Source organism: Astatotilapia calliptera, chromosome 9, assembly GCF_900246225.1.
Source record: "Astatotilapia calliptera chromosome 9, fAstCal1.2, whole genome shotgun sequence".
In the NCBI taxonomy this organism is placed as follows: Eukaryota; Metazoa; Chordata; class Actinopteri; order Cichliformes; family Cichlidae; genus Astatotilapia; species Astatotilapia calliptera.
Window position 1 is genome coordinate 3262449 of NC_039310.1, and position 17468 is coordinate 3279916.

General features: G+C 44.0%; 1 protein-coding gene across 4 annotated transcripts in view; it reads right to left on the reverse strand.

The window, feature by feature from the left end:
- Positions 1–9540: 9540 nt before the first annotated feature.
- Positions 9541–17468, reverse strand: part of LOC113028780 (polypyrimidine tract-binding protein 2-like) — a 40582-nt gene continuing 32654 nt past the window's right edge. For all 4 annotated transcript variants that reach the window (XM_026179225.1, XM_026179224.1, XM_026179223.1 and 1 more), the window contains exons 12-14: positions 11375–11591; positions 11055–11132; positions 9541–10923 (exon numbers count right to left, since the gene is read on the reverse strand). In XM_026179225.1, coding sequence (XP_026035010.1) covers positions 10794–10923; positions 11055–11132; positions 11375–11591 — 425 coding nt within the window. In that variant the 3' untranslated portion in view covers positions 9541–10793. The remainder of the gene's footprint in view (positions 10924–11054; positions 11133–11374; positions 11592–17468) is intronic.

Genomic DNA, 17468 nt, shown 5'->3' on the forward strand with positions numbered 1-17468 from the left:
CGTACGAGAGCTTCGACCTCCCACGTAACAGCTCCAACAACACAGGCAGCTGGTAGAATTGGTTCAGGATCAGAGTCTCCCTCCGTACTGGTGAACTGATGGGAGAGCGCATCGGGCTTCATGTTGCGGGACCCAGGTTTTTAAGTGATAGAGAAATTGAATCTTGTGAAGAAGAGGGCCCACCTGGCTTGCGGGGAATTAAGGCGTTTGGCGGACCGGCTGTACTCCAGGTTTTTATGATTGGTCCACACAATGAAAGGGTGTTCCGAGCCTTCAAGCCAGTGCCTCCACTCCTCCAGAGCCAGTTTGACCGCTAACAACTCCAGATCGCCGATGCCGTAGTTTTGTTCTGCAGGGGAGAGACGATGAGAAAAGAACGCACAGGGATGGAGTGTACCTTCGAATCGCTGTGACAGAACAGCTCCCACTCCGGTGTCTGAAGCATCCACCTCCACCACGAACGGTTGCCTAAGATTGGGCTGACGGAGGATGGGGGCAGTAGCAAACTTCTCCTTTAGCAGGGAAATGGCCTCCTGAGCAGAGAGATCCCACTGAAATGGAACTTTGGGGGAGGTTAGTCTGGTAAGTGGTGAAGCAATCTTACTGTAGTTCTTTATGAAGCGTCGGTAGAAGTTGGCGAATCCTAGGAACTGTTGGACTTGCTGGCGGTTCGGTGGTTGGGGCCAGTCCACCACGGCCCAGACCTTCTCTGGGTCAGGTTCGAGATCTCCATGAGAGATCACGTAGCCTAGGAAGGCCACCGTGTCAACGTGAAATTCACACTTTTCCCCTTTCACGAATAGCCTGTTCTCCAGGAGGCGCTGCAGGACCTGCCTCATGTGTCTCTCGTGCTCAGCCTGGGACTTAGAGAAAATGAGAATGTCATCAAGGTACACAAAAGCACATCGATTAATAAAATCCCTCAAAACATCGTTAACCAGAGCCTGGAAGACCGCGGGCGCGTTGGTTAATTCAAAGGGCATGACGAGATACTCGAAGTGTCCAATCTGTGTGTTGAACGTGGTCTTCCACTCATCTCCTTCTCGAATTCTCACCAGGTGGTATGCGTTTCGCAGGTCTAGTTTGCTGAACACTGTGGCCCCCTGGAGTAGTTCGAAAGAGGAATTCAGGAGGGGAAGAGGGTACTTGTTCTTTACAGTGATCTTGTTGAGGCCGTAGTAATCTATACACTGCCGGAGTGTTTTGTCTTTTTTGTCAACAAAGAAGAAACCTGCCCCCACCGGGGAAGATGACGGACAAATTATTCCAGCTGCCAGAGAGTCATTGATGTATTTCTCCATGGTTTCCCTTTCGGGCTGGGTGAGGCAGTAGAGGCGGCCAGAGGGCAGAGGCGCCCCAGGGAGATCGATGGCACAGTCATAGGGCCGATGTGGTGGGAGAGAGCTCGCCTCATCCTTACTAAAAACTGCCGCGAGGTCATGATAGACAGGACGAACTGAAGATAACTCTGGCGCTTTTGAAGGCTTCCCAGGGAGGGGTGAAGGGACAGATGGAGTGGCGGCCCGAAGGTAGTTCATGTGGCAGTCCGTACTCCACCCCATTATTTGCTCTTTCTTCCAGTCAATGTGTGGGTTGTGCTGTGAAAGCCATGGATAACCTAGTATGAGCGGGGTCACTGGAGCCTTAAACACACAGAGACAAATGTTCTCAACGTGGTTACCGGAGAGGGTGAGTGTGACAGGCAAGGTGATGTGCGTTATGTCTGGCAAACGGTGACCGGACAGGGCGAACACGCGGAGGGGATGAGGCAGTGGCCGGGTGCTAATGCTAAACTTGGAGACTAGAGACACATCAATGAAATTCTGTTCTGCACCAGAGTTAATTAACACAGAGAGGGAATGTGACGTTGACCGGAGGGTGAGTTTTGCGGACAGCAAGAGATGGGGAAGAGGGTTTTTGCCAGACAGATCGCAAACCAGTACCCTCTCGATTACTGGCGGGCGCCCCTTTTGCCAGTGCCAGGCAGGCAGAGATGAAATGCCCTCTGCAGCCGCAATACAAGCACTCACCCATGGAGAACCGGCGTTGACGCTCCGCCGGAGTGAGTCGCGAACGCCCCAGCTGCATGGGTACCTCTTCCTCAGTTCTTTGTAAAATGGCGCCGGTGAGGTCGGCTGCCGTGCTGGATGCTCTGCCCTAACTTCCCATGCCCAGTATCCTGATAGCCAATGTTCAATCCATCGAGAACAAGCTTGATGACCTCAGAGCCAGAATCAAGTTCCAGAGAGACATTCGGGACTGCAACCTCCTCTGCTTCACCGAGACTTGGCTGAACCCAGCGATACCAGACCACGCCGTGCAGCCGACTGGGTTCTTTTCGGTTTACCGCATGGACAGGACAATGGAGTCGGGGAAGAAAAGAGGTGGTGGAGTATGTTTGATGGTGAACAACAGATGGTGCAACAGCACAAACATCTCCCCACTCACACGCTCTTGCTCGCCCAATCTGGAGCTTTTGATCGTTAAGTGTCGCCCTTTCTATCTCCCTCGGGAATTCACTGCGGTCATTGCCTGCACTGTTTACATTCCGCCTCACGCGGACTCGGACACTGCCTTATGTGAGCTACATGAGGCTCTCACACATCAACAAACACTTCACCAAGATGCCGCACTCATTGTTATGGGAGATTTTAACAGAGTGAATCTCAAACGGACATTTCACAACCTTCACCAGCACATCAACTGCCCCACGAGGGCACGAGGACATTAGACCACTGCTACACCCCGTTCAAGAACTGTTACAAGGCTCAGCCCCTGCCGGCATTTGGAAAATCGGACCATTCCGCCATCTTCCTCATGCCTGCCTACAAACAAAGGCTAAAGCAGCGACCACCAATCAGGAGGGAGGTCGCTCGCTGGACGGACCAATCGGTGGCCGCGCTGCAGGACGCACTGGATGACGCAGACTGGGACATGTTTCGGCGCAGCTCTGATGACATCAACATGTTTACGGAAGCGATTGTGGGATTTATCGGGAAACTAGCGGACGACACAGCAGAAAGAACTATCATCCGAACGTTTCCCAACCAGAAGCCGTGGGTGGATAAAAACATCCGCGACGCTCTGAGATCACGCACCGCTGCCTACAATGAAGGGCTTGTCTCCGGTAATATGGACCTATACAAGGCTGCGTCCTACAACGTGCGCAGCGCGGTCCGAAAGGCAAAGCGGAGCTACGGGGAAAAACTAGAGTCACAGCTACGACAGTGCGACTCTAGGAGCCTGTGGAAAGGACTGCGGACTATAACGGACTATAAACGACCAGCTTCTTCAATGATGAATGCAGATACTTCACTGGCTGATGAGCTGAACACGTTTTATGCTCGCTTCGACGCCGCAGCAATTAAACCAACAAACGGCTGTGCACGCTCGGAGTGCACCAGTGAAGAAAATGCATTCGTCATCACAGAGCATGCCGTGAGGAACACCTTCAGGAGGGTGAACACCAGGAAGGCAGCAGGACCAGATGCAATCCCTGGCCGGGTCCTGAGAGCCTGCGCTGATCAACTAGCACCGGTGTTCACGGAGATCTTCAACCTCTCCCTGGCCCAAGCTGTGGTTCCCACGTGCTTCAAACAGTCCATTATTGTCCCTGTTCCAAAGAAACAACAGCCCGCTTGCCACAATGACTACCGTCCAGTAGCACTGACTTCAATTGTGATGAAGTGTTTTGAAAGACTGATGAGAGATCACATCACTTCTTCACTTCCTGCCACCATCGACTCACTTCAGTTTGCTTACCGGACTAATCGTTCCACAGACGATGCCATATCTCGCCTGCTCCACACATCCCTGAGTCACCTGGACACTGGCAGAGGGAATTATGTTAGGATGCTGTTCGTGGACTACAGTTCAGCATTCAACACAATAATTCCCTCTAAGCTTTTCACCAAGTTGACAGATCTAGGACTCAGCTCAGCACTGTGTCAGTGGATCCTCAACTTCCTCACAGACAGACCCCAATCAGTGAGGGTAGGAAAGCAAGTCTCCCCCTCCATCTCACTCAGCACTGGAGTGCCTCAGGGCTGTGTTTTAAGCCCCCTGCTGTACTCACTGTACACTTATGACTGTGTAGCCACATCAGACACCACCTCCATTGTCAAGTTTGCTGACGACACTGCTGTTGTGGGCCTGATCTCCGACAACATCGAGACGGCCTACCTGGAGGAGATTAGGAACCTGGAGACCTGGTGCCAGGAGAATAAACTCCTCCTAAACATCAGCAAGACTAAGGAGCTGATCGTGGACTTCACTACAAAGCAGGCGAGGAATTACAAACCCCTCATCATCAGTGGCACGCCAGTGGAGAGAGTGGACAGTTTCCGATACCTGGGTGTCCACATCACTCAGGACCTGTCATGGTCCTGTCACATCAACACCCTGGTTAAGAAAGCCCGTCAGCGTCTCTTCTTCCTCAGAAGACTTAGAGACTTCCATCTGCCACTGAAGGTGCTCAAGAACTTCTACTCCTGCACCATCGAGAGCGTCCTGACGGCAAACATCTGCACCTGGTTTGGGAACATCACCAAGCAGGACAGACGAGATCTGCAAAGGGTGGTGCGCTCGGCAGAACGCATCATTCAATCAGAGCTCCCTGACCTGCTGTCCATATACACCAAGCGGTGCAAGTCCAAAGCTAGGAAGATTATGATGGATCTCTCCCATCCCAACAATGGACTCTTCTCACTGTTGAGGTCTGGGAAGCGCTTCCGCTCCCTTAAGGCCAAAACAGAGAGAATGAGGAGGAGCTTCTTCCCCCAGGCTATTCGGGGCCTGAACCAGGTGTAGGACTGGACTCTCCCAAACACGTCACTATAAGACTGGACTCTCACACACGTCACCACACGCACCACCACACATTTCCTATAATCCTATAATTCCTATAATTTATAATCCTTATCTTTATAATCTCTTCTGCTATTTGCACATTCTTTACTGTAAATTCCTAAGTTAATTTGTAAATTTTTGTAGTAAACTGTAAATTGTAAATATTGTAAAACTTTTCTTCTGTCATTTAATGGTCGGGCATTGTACAGCTACAAGCATTTCACCCCCATCTCATACTGTGTATGGTTGTGTGTGTGTGACAAATAAAATTTGAATTTGAAATTTGAATTTGAAAGCTGTAGCCTCCCGTGCGTCGGGCTGGAGGTCCAGAGAAGCCGGAGGCTCTCGAAACGGCTGTCTTCGTGAGCTCCGGCGCGCCCGCGGGCGATCATCCACCTGAATACAAAGGAACTTTAAGGCATTTAGAGAGGCTCATCCTTGAGCTCTTCACGGATATTATGTAACAGGGTGGTCTTCAGAGCTTCAGGTCCCCACTTGGTCTGTGCAGCTAGGGTTCAGAAATCAACAGAAAAGTCAGTCATGCTTCGCCTACCCTGCTTCAGATTAATCAACCGATAGCCGGCAGTCTCCGCACTAGAGACTTTGTCAAACACAGTGTTACATCAGTGTTAACTCGATGGATGTGGTACTGGTGGTTCACAGCGGGCAATGTGATTACACACAAGAAACGATATAGAAAACATATAAAATAGACAATGTCTTGATTGCATAGTTGAAAAGATCGCCATCTATGAAGGCTAAGAGCACTATTTGCATGGTCACTCATTCAGGCTGGGGTATATGCTAATATTATTTCTCTCCTACCTGTCAGTACATGAAGTTTTTGCACCATTAAGTACCTAACTAGGAATGAATGAATACTGCAGTATTATGTTGAACATTTATTTATGGGACATGTGCCTGTTGTTGCACTCTGAGTGTCCCTTTCACAGCTCAACATTTTTTAACCAGAGTATTAAAATAAATCACAAAGATGAAAGTACTAAGATTAGCGGCAGACAACTTGAGTAATACCATCCATCAAGAAAGCTGGCGTGACTGTGATCGTTACAGCTATATCTGTTAATTTGTTTGGAATGGGTAAATGGCAAGGATTACCAATAGTTTTTAAGCACAGTGCCAAAGCTTTGGGTCCCTCTAGTGCAGCAGCTTTTCACTGACTTTATTAATCACAGGAAATGCTTAGAACAAAGCACCACATATTTCCAACAGAAGTACCCATGTACATACATATTATTGTGCAATCTGAGTGCTTTATGTCTGGCTATTTGTATTGCATTAAATGCTAGCTTGCAATTAATTATACTATTGCAATTATACTAGTTAGGTCATTTTAAGTGGCTGTATCTGTAGCAGAGCTACAGAGCAATCAGCCTCTCCGATCCTCTAACCAAGGTTTCCTACCTGTCGCTTGCTCTGATTTCAAAACTAGAGGTAATCGTGCTTTGGAGGTTGTTGCACCCAAACTTCGGAACAGCCTTCCTGAGTCAATTAGGTCGGCTGACTCTACTAACTGTTTTAAACGACTACTGTAAACAAATTTTTACAGGTTAGCTTTCCCTTAATCTTTGCGCCTTTATTTTCGGCCATAGTTTGGAACTGGTTGTGTATATGTGAGTCTGTTGAAATGAATGTCTGACTGTGTGGTTGATTGTGTCTGCATGTTTTAACTTGTATACTTCAGTGTGTGGGTTTTATTCAAACTGTGAAGCACTTTGTAACCCTGTGTTGTGCTATACAAACAAAGTTATTATTATTATTTCAGATAGAAAATGAATGAGAATTTCCTACTTTCAAACTCGTAGTTCCAATGTGTTTTTATAGTCAGGAGTGCAGAAACCCATGAGCTAACAGCATCCATGAGACTTTGTCCTGTCATCTATAATCTGTGTGACAGAGAGCAGGATCACAGTGTCCAGCCCTAGTGATGCATTGCAAAGACTAGGTATTGATTAGCTCCTCTGGTTTGCATTGATACATCATGTCATCTTTGTTTTCAGAGCCCAATCCAGGACACAAGCACTTCCACTGAACGCTCACAAAATAAAAACCCATGGCACTAATAGTGAGCTGCAAATGTCTGCATGATGATGGATCAGGCCATCTGCACAAGCCCAGGACTGGACTGTGGAGTGCAATCTTCTTCAAACAATCCTGACAGGGGCGTCCATCATCACAAAGTCATGTGGATGTACCCGGTCCCTGATGGAACGAAGCCTGTTTACATCAACACAGCGACAGCAACTTTATTATTTTCATCCTTTTAAATGTTCCACTGTTCTTTACATACACAAGTTCATTATTGTCAGGTTATACATGCTAGGAGTCATTCTTTGTAATGGAGTCCCCATTTACAGGAACAAACTGCAGTCTATTGATACAATGCAGTATATTTACTACCTACAACATGCTGTAATAGCGGTAAGATAATATTACAGTCAATATTGTGGAGAACTGCACTGGCAGGACAAGCAGGGAGATGAGTCCCCCGTCAGAGGCCATAAGAAGATTATTTGTAACCTTCACTAATTAATTATTATCTAAAGGTTTTTTAATTACATGGGTTACGCAGATAAAACCACTGTCACTTGTAACAGGAACAGGAAGTGATAGTCTACTGCAGAGAGACCCAACACCAGGTGAGGTGTTGTATGGTGTGTACTAGTTAAGTCTGTGACACCAAGACTTTCGCACAGTCTCCCAGTACATCTTTGGTTAGCAGACCATCTGGACTCGTAGAAAGCAGCAGTTTTGTTTAACTAGGCTTTTAAACTACATAATTACTTCACTTTCACTAATATTCCTTTTTTATCTTACCGTTTTGTTCTATAATGCTGTGCAGCTGCTTATTGCCCTTTATAAATACATTTTTCTTACTTTTCCTTTATTTAGTAAATAATAAAAAATCAGAAATAAATACAAAAAACACAAGTAAAAGACAACACCGTGGGTGTGTGCATGTGGGCTTATTTTACTTTTCACTTTTTCATCAGCAGAGTCTGATGAATATGACAGAAGAAAGTTAGCTTCTAAAGGGAAAAAAGGGAATATTAATATTACAGGTAGCACTGTCACCTTATGAAAATGATTGTGATCAGTAAATGGAAGTAGTGTGTTGACTCTAGCATGAAGGAGGAGACAGGACACAAAAAACACCAGTGGGAGGCCATTTGTGTTTGTTTTCAGGAGCACTGCCTGATTTTGGCTCCTTTTTAAGTTACCTCTAGACCTAAACAGGAGGGACCAGGATCAATGAGCACATGGACACTTACCACATGGAGAACATTAGAGTTTGTGTGAAGCACCCACAACTTTGTTGTACATGTACGGTGACAACAAAGGGCTATTCTATTCTAGTCTAAGATACCACACTGTTCAAACTTAGTGTTCCTCACAATCACGGACTGACAATCACATTTTTCCACTTTTGTTAATCACTAGAACTATGCCACTAGATGCACTGATTTCTTTAAATTAATAAAAAAACTGTGGTGTAGTGTGAGTACTAGCACTTCTCCCAGTGTTTCAGTCATTTCTAGCTCAGGGAGTAAATAGTAAATGGACTGCATGAGCAAAGCCAAGTGTTTTGTCTTATCCAGCCAAGCACATTTGTCTATGCTTTTCTAGATTAGTGCTTTCTATCCATCCAGCTGCATCGGAGAGCAACTTGAAGCCATAGGATATTTGGCATGTAGACTAGAGCAGCCGGGGAACGAACCACGAACGAAACCTTCCGGTTAATAGAAAGTAGATTAATAGTGCTTTATTTACAGATTGAAATTCACTTTCTGCACATTTAAATGCTGTGTCCATTACATTTCATGCCATTCTGGGCGAATGGCATGGGCGACCGTGGCTCAGGGGGTTGGGAAGCGTATCTGTAACCGGAAGGTCGCCGGTTCGATCCCTGGGCTCTCTGTCCTGGTCGTTGTGTCCTTGGGCAAGACACTTTACCCTACCGCCTACTGGTGTTGGCCAGAGGGGCCGATGGCGTGAAATGGCAGCCTCGCTTCTGTCAGCCTGCCCCAGGGCAGCTGTGGCTACAACTGTAGCTTGCCTCCACCAGTGTATGAATGCGAGAGTGAATGAATAGTGGCATTGTAAAGCGCTTTGGGTGCCTTGAAAAGCGCTATATAAATCCAATCCATTATTATTATTCTATACAATGTAATGGGATCTGTCAGTGCACAGATAGTTTCCCAGTTTAAACCCCCAGTTTAGCTGCAGGCCTTCTGTGTGGTTTATATGTTCCCTGTCAGCTGAGTTTTATTTCTATTGTAGACCCAAGTGCTGGCTAAATCAAAACCCCTCACATTTCTACAGGCTAAAGCTGTGTGCAAAGACTAAAAAGTGCCTGTTACTGATGCCTGTGGTTGTGTCAAGCTCTCCCAAACAGATGGTCAGGACAGCAGTGGTCCTTAGGCTAATCAGAAAATGGGGAAATACCAGAGGAGAGAAGAGCGAGATATTAAAGGAACAGATTGAGTAAGCTGGCAGAGTGGGAAACATATCGAGAAAGTGTCCTATAATCTAGAAACTTCACAGGGTTCAATCTGGTTTATTAGAGCTTGCTTTCAAGTGTCTCCAACTTGATTTTGGTCTTCTCCCACCTAGGACTGAAGATGGTTTCCGAAGTGAGCAGACATAAAATAGAGGAGTGAGACAGAGGAAGTGAATGCAGAGCTACAGAAGAGTTTTATTAGACATGCTACAGAGGTAATGCGGAACACATAAGAGACACCGTGAGAGGGGAAACTCAAAAAACAGAAAACCAAGTTGAACCTCCGTTGTTAGAAAAATTTTTTATCCTTTAATTGCACCAGCTTGAGTCCAAATCCTTACATTCTGAACTACATTAAAAAAACAAAAACATAGCTTTGACGATTAAAAAAAAAAAAATGTATATACACCAGGATTAGTTCAGAACAAATGCCTATGAAATCAGGTTTGTGATTTAAAAATAAAAGAATTCAGTGAACACTTTGAATCGTGGACATCTTCCCCATATACACAACAATTAAAATGCTCTTTTTTGTTTATATGATTTAACACTAAAGGCACCGAAACTTTGGTCCAACTGAGTAGCCCTCTCAAGTACAGTGTCACATGACAATGCAATCACAGTGGACTCATCTTTTTACTGCTTCCACAGCATGCAACACTTATGTGAGAGCCTATCATCATGCATGCTTTAAAGAACACTGTCACCAACTATTAAACCTCACTGCTATAGAAAAGAAAAGCAAGGAAGGCTTCAAAATCACATAACAAAATACTTTACTACATTGTCATAGTTTCTTATGCATGGATTGTGCTAGAACAATCTTCCACTGAACATCCCTTTGGAATAAAGGCGTTCCAGTTAAACTGCATGTCATAGGCTACCAAAAACATTTTACCTCAGGAATATTCAGCTCTCCTGCTGCTAAACTAAAAAGGAAAATGTCATCTAAAATTGGAGAAGAAACACGGCTATGCCTAGTCAGAGGCACAGCTTCTAGACTGTTCTGTCTAGATGAATAGAAAACATCTTGCATTCTCATCAACTCATTAATACTAATGTGCCTCGGTAGGAGTTTGATAAATTAACATATCCAACTGTAGGAAAAGATAGTTGAGTAAGGCACACGAGTACTGTATCTTTTCATTTAAAAATGATTCACCGATTTACATCCAACTAACGTACAGGGGGACAACCAACCATTTCAAGGTTCTGCTTGACAAAAAAATATGGAGAGACACTTCAGAAAGAGCTGGGGAGATCCAATGTTGTTCTTTTTAAAGAAAATAAAAGGATATCAAGGAATGATACAATCAAGATAACTGATTCAATCTATGTGGTCCCCCTGGTGTTCAGACAATCTAGGAGCTTGAAATAGTTCAACCATCACAGTCATAGTGTCCGGAGCCTGTGGGTCACATTCTTAAATGGTGGACTTGGAGAACGAGACTCTCAGGTGCTGGTTGCCTCCCATGTTATAGTTGTGAAGGTCGATCAGTGCCTGGATGGCTTCCTCCACTGTTGACATCTGGATCAGAGCCATCTTGCGATCTCTTGAAAACACGAAGCAGAGACAAATGCCACAGATTAACTAGATGGATGGAAGTGGCAGGATGGAGGTTTATGGGAATCTTTAACAAATGTTAGCCTGGACTTGTCCAGTAGGTAGGACAGCTGTACATACTGGAAAAATTTGAATGCTTTCACAGTGCCTCCAGTGTTGGAGAAGAGCAGCCGCAGGTCATCTTCTGTCACATCTTGTCTGCCAAAGTGAAAGACACAGACTCTAATCATACATGATTTTAGCATCAGCTCTTTTCTCCAAGTCTAATCATTTAGCAGTTTTAATATAAACTGTTAACAATGAGATCTGTTCATTAGCCACCACACCAAGAACAGAGTTAATCTCTTGCATTAACAGCTGTGCTAGTTAGTAGGAGTATTTCAGAAATCCTTCGGTGGCATGTCCTCTGTGTGATGCCAACTGACCATACCAGTACTTACGGGATATTGGAAAGGTGAAGAGTGGCAGAGGGTGGAAAGATGTTCTGGAAGTTCTTGGAACCTGGTTTCTTGAAACGATGAAGTGGGGAGTTGGCAAAATCCTTGGTCAGACCTTGATCATCCAGGCCGTCCCGAGGCAATGCCACCGTCTGGTGCTTGGACAGTGTCACCCGGATGATCTTCCCGTACATCTTTTGTCCATTCAGGTGGCTCATAGCTTTAGTGGGGGTAAAAGAAATATCAGTTGGATGAATGCTATGTATCAACAGATCCCAAAGTTTTTACATTCCTATGCCATTTTAACACAGTGAAATCTTTCAACACATCCACTCAGATGTAATGTAAGATGGCGGTGTGCATGGACGCAGCGGCTCGTCTGGGGACAGGTGAGAGAGGAAGTTTTGTTTGTTTTGCAAATCCAACATTCTGGCTGTAAAACTTGCAGCCAAGAGACCTTACTAAAAATCAGGGCAAAGTACGTTGTTTGAACTACAATGCTTGCTTGCAACAAGAGCAGGGTGATCTGGCCAAAAATATTCATCATGATATACATTTGAAAATTTGCGATAACGATATAACTGACGATATAATTGATGCGAGACAAAATACAACTCCACAACTTTACTAGCGCAAAAAACCCATCCATTCATTTTCACTTAAACAAGCAGCTGTTTTTTATGTGCATTAAAGCTATATAAAAATGTAACAGTGCAAATGCAAATTCCTTGCTGAATGTTTAACCAAAGGGCATTTCCAGTAGAAATGGGCTGACACATCCTCAGCATAACCATGTATGATATCCACTAAAGTTAAAAAGAGGTGCTTTGCAACATTAAACTGCAGTGTGCCAAATAAAAAAGTCAAATACGTATTTTTCGGACCATAAACTTCACGGGATTATAAGGCACATTAAGCGAAACAAAGCAGTCAGATAAATCAAACTTTATTAAACTCATTCTTCTTGCTTCCTCCACTTCTGTACCATCGATTCATTAATGCTGTATTCTATCACAGCTGCTCTGTTCCCATGTTGTTGCAGTATATTAATGACTAACCTCGTATTGTGGATGGATTATCTCAGTTGTTCTCCTGACTGAAGTTTGGTCCTTTTAATTCAATTTCAATTCAATTCAATTTTATTTATATAGCGCCAAATCACAACAAAAGTCGCCTCAAGGCGCTTCATAGATACAGAGAAAAACCCAACAATCATATGACCCCCTATGAGCAAGCACTTTGGCGACAGTGGGAAGGAAAAACTCCCTTTTAACAGGAAGAAACCTCCGGCAGAACCAGGCTCAGGGAGGGGCGGCCATCTGCTGCGACCGGTTGGGGTGAGAGAAGGAAGACAGGATAAAGACATGCTGTGGAAGAGAGACAGAGGTTAATAACAGATATGATTCAATGCAGAGAGGTCTATTAATACATAGTGAGTGAGAAAGGTGACTGGAAAGGAAAAACTCAATGCACCATGGGAATCCCCTGGCAGCCTACATCTATTGCAGCATAACAAAGGGAGGATTCAGGGTCACCTGGTCCAGCCCTAACTATATGCTTTAGCAAAAAGGAAAGTTTGAAGCCTAATCTTAAAAGTAGAGATAGTGTCTGTCTCCCGAATCCAAACTGGAAGCTGGTTCCACAGAAGAGGGGCCTGAAAACTGAAGGCTCTCCCTCCCATTCTACTTTTAAATACTCTAGGAACAACAAGTAGGCCTGCAGAGCGAGAGCGGAGCGCTCTAATAGGGTGATATGGTACTACAAGGTCATTAAGATAAGATGGGGCCTGATTATTTAAGACCTTGTATGTGAGGAGCAGGATTTTGAATTCAATTCTGGATTTAACAGGAAGCCAATGAAGGGAAGCCAAAACAGGAGAAATATGCTCTCTCTTTCTAGTCCCTGTCAGGACTCTTGCTGCAGCATTTTGGATTAGCTGAAGGCTTTTCAGTGAGTTTTTTGGACATCCTGATAATAATGAATTACAGTAGTCCAGCCTGGAAGTAATAAATGCATGAACTAGTTTTTCAGCGTCACTCTGAGACAGGATATTTCTAATTTTAGAGATGTTGCGCAAATGGAAGAAAGCAGTCTTACATATTTGTTTAATATGTGCGTTGAAGGACATGTCCTGGTCAAAAATGACTCCAAGGTTCCTCACCGCGTTACTGGAGGCCAAGGTAATGCCATCCAGGGTAAGAATCTGATTAGATACCATATTTCTAAGATTTTCAGGGCCGAGTACAATAACCTCAGTTTTATCTGAATTAAGAAGCAGAAAGTTAGCGGCCATCCAGGTCTTTATGTCTTTAAGACATTCCTGCAGTTTAACTAATTGGTGTGTGTTATCTGGCTTCATGGACAGATAGAGCTGGGTGTCATCTGCATAGCAGTGAAAATGTATGCTATGTCTTCTAATGATACTGCCTAAGGGAAGCATGTATAATGTAAACAGAATTGGTCCTAGCACTGAACCCTGTGGAACTCCATAATTAACCTCAGTGTGTGAAGAGGACTCTCCATTTACATGCACGAATTGGAGTCTATTAGATAGATATGATACAAACCACTGCAGCGCAGTACTTGTAATACCTACAGCATGTTCTAATCGCTCTAATAGGATATTATGATCAACAGTGTCGAACGCTGCACTGAGGTCTAGCAGGACAAGCACAGAGATGAGTCCACTGTCAGAGGCCATAAGAAGATCATTTGTAACCTTCACTAAAGCTGTTTCTGTGCTGTGCTGAGCTCTGAAACCTGACTGAAACTCTTCAAATAAACCATTCCTCTGCAGATGATCTGTTAGCTGTTTGACAACTACTCTTTCAAGGATTTTTGATATGAAAGGAAGGTTGGAGATTGGCCTATAATTAGCTAAGACTGCTGGGTCTAGAGATGGCTTTTTGAGTAAAGGTTTAACTACAGCCAGCTTGAAGGCCTGTGGTACATAGCCGATTATTAGAGATAGGTTGATCATATTTAAGATCGAAGAATTAATTAATGGCAGGACTTCTTTGAGCAGTTTTGTAGGAATGGGGTCTAAAAGACACGTTGATGGTTTGGAGGAAGTAATTATTGAAGTTAACTCAGAAAGATCAATTGGAGAAAAAGAGTCTAACTTAATATCAATGGTACTAAGAGTAGCTGTAGATAATATTACATCTGTGGGATGATTATTGGTAATTTTTTCTCTAATGATAAAAATTTTATTTGTGAAGAAGTTCATGAAGTCATTACTAGTTAACGTTAAAGGGATGGTTGGCTCAAAAGAGCTCTGACTTTTTGTCAGCCTGGCTACAGTGCTGAAGAGAAACCTAGGGTTGTTCTTATTTTCTTCAATCAGTGATGAATAGTAAGATGTTCTGGCTTTGCGGAGGGCTTTCTTATAAAGCAGCAAACTATTTCTCCAGGCTAAATGATGATCCTCTAGATTTGTGACACGCCATTTCCTCTCCAGATTACGAGTCATCTGCTTTAGGGTACGTGTTTCAGAATTATACCACGGAGTCAGGTACTTCTGATTTGAGGCCTTAGTTTTCACAGGAGCTACAGTATCCAGAGTCGTACGTAGTGAGGAGGGGAAATTATTAACAAGATAATCGACCTCTGTTGGGGTAGCGTTCAGATAGCTGCTTTGCTCTGTGTTGGTACAGGGCATTGGAGATGATAACAGTGGGTGGATTATATTCTTAAACTTAGTTACAGTGCTTTCAGAAAGACATCTACTTTGATAAAGTCTACTCTTCACCGCTGTGTAATCAATTATTGTAAAAGTAAATGTTATCAGGAAATGATCAGACAGGAGAGGGTTTTCAGGAAACACTGTTAAATGTTCAGGTTCGATGCCATATGTTAAAACAAGATCTAGAGTGTGATTAAAGTGGTGGGTGGGTTCTTTTACATTTTGAGAGAAACCAATTGAGTCTAATAACAGATTAAATGCCATGTTGAGGCTGTCATTTTTAGCATCTACATGGATGTTAAAATCACCCACAATAATTATTTTATCTGAGCTCAGAACTAAATCAGATAAAAACTCTGAGAAATCAGACAGAAACTCTGTGTAAGGCCCAGGTGGACGATAGATGATAACAAGTAAGACTGGTTTCTGAGTTTCACAGCTGGGGTGGACAATGTTAAGCATCAGGCTTTCAAATGAATTAAAAGTCTGTCTTGGTCTTTCATTAATTAATAGGCTGGTGTGAAAAATTGCTGCCACACCGCCCCCTCGGCCTGTGCTTCGAGATTTCTGGTAGTTAGAATGGCTCGGGGGTGTTGATTCATTTAAACTAACATAATCATCCTGCTGCAACCAGGTTTCTGTAAGGCAGAGTAAATCAATTTGTTGATCAATTATTAAGTCATGTACTAACAGAGACTTGGAGGAGAGAGACCTAATATTTAATAATCCACATTTCACTGTTTTACTCTTTGGTTCAGATGTGGATACTGTATTGTTCTTTCTTTGTGATTGTTTATGTTTAAGTTGTTTGTTGCTGGTTTTTAGTTTGTTTTTTGTCTTTTTGGAAGCTGACACAGTCTCTATGGAGATGGGTTTTTGGGTGGGTAGCAGGAGGAGAGAAGCTGCAGAGAAGCGTGTAAGACTGCAACTCTGCTTCCTGGTCCCAACTCTGGATAGTCATATTTTGGGGGGTTTAATAAATTTGTCCATATTTCTAGAAATGAGAGCTGCTCCATCCAAAGTGGGATGGATGCCGTCTCTCCTAACAAGACCAGGTTTCCTCCAGAAGGTTTGCCAATTATCTATGAAGCCCACATCGTTTCTGGGACACCACTCAGACAGCCAGCAATTTAAGGAGAACATGTGGCTAAACATGTCACTCCTGGTCTGATTGGGGAGGGGACCAGAGAAAACTACAGAGTCCGACATTGTTTTGGCAAAGTTGCACACCGATTCAATATTGATTTTAGTGACCTCCGATTGGCGTAACCGGGTGTCATTACTGCCGACGTGAATTATGATTTTACTGAATTTACGTTTACCCTTAGCCAGCAGTTTTAAATTTCCTTCAATGTCGCCTGCTCTGGCCCCTGGAAGACAATTGACTATGGTTGCCGGTGTCTCTAGCTTCACATGTCTGAGAACAGAATCGCCAATTACCAGAGTTTGACCCCCGGCGGGTGTGTCGCCGAGTGGGGAAAAACGGTTAGACACATGAACGGGTTGGTGGTGTACCTGGGGCTTCTGTTTAGGACTATGCTTCCTCCTCACCGTGACCCAGCCGCCCTGATTCCTTTTACAGCATCCTGCCATGTGACTGCATTTGTCTCTAACCATCGGGAACCCTCATGTTAACTTTTATCGAGTGGAAAAGTGTTAGTGTTCGTCCTCCAGCTTCACTGTTTATGTTATGCTAACATAGCTGTGTCGCTAGCGATCACATAGCACATCATTATATAGCAGCTAGCCCAACTTCAGTAACCCTACAAACGTCACTGCTGTTTAGTTTTGTCTTCATTTATGTTGGAAGTGATAACAGAGCTGTACATTTGAATTTTTTCAGAAATCTCTCAGTCAGAACATGCTATATCATGTTTAGGTGGAAACTAGCAAGCTAACTTCCTGCTAACTTCTAAGTCTGTTAAATGTAATAAATTCTGTTTTCATGGATGCCTGGATGTTAAACTTAATTGTTACACATGATAAAACAGCAACACTGATCATTTTATTAAAGATGAAAGAATTTAGACAGTTTTTAACTCTCAGTGTGTCGCAGTGTTCGTTTGACTTGATGGAGTTTAGGACCCAGATTACTCCCAGATTTACGAGCACCTTAGTCCGACAAATACAGTAATAACGACGGCCCGCTTGCATGTTCTACAAAAAAAAAAAGTGCTTTGGTGGGTATCTGACGGACAAACACCAAACCAGTTCCACATCACTGAAGTTGCACCATTTTTACAAACTAATTCTGGTTCATCCGTTTCACTCAACGATCCGCTTTCCCCCTTCTCATTCTCCGTTGCCGCCATGTGCATATGAAAACAAATGCACTGCGCATGCGTGTTTTAACCATATTCTATCGCGATGTGTGTCCACATCTCCTCAGACCTGACATGGGCTGCCCACATT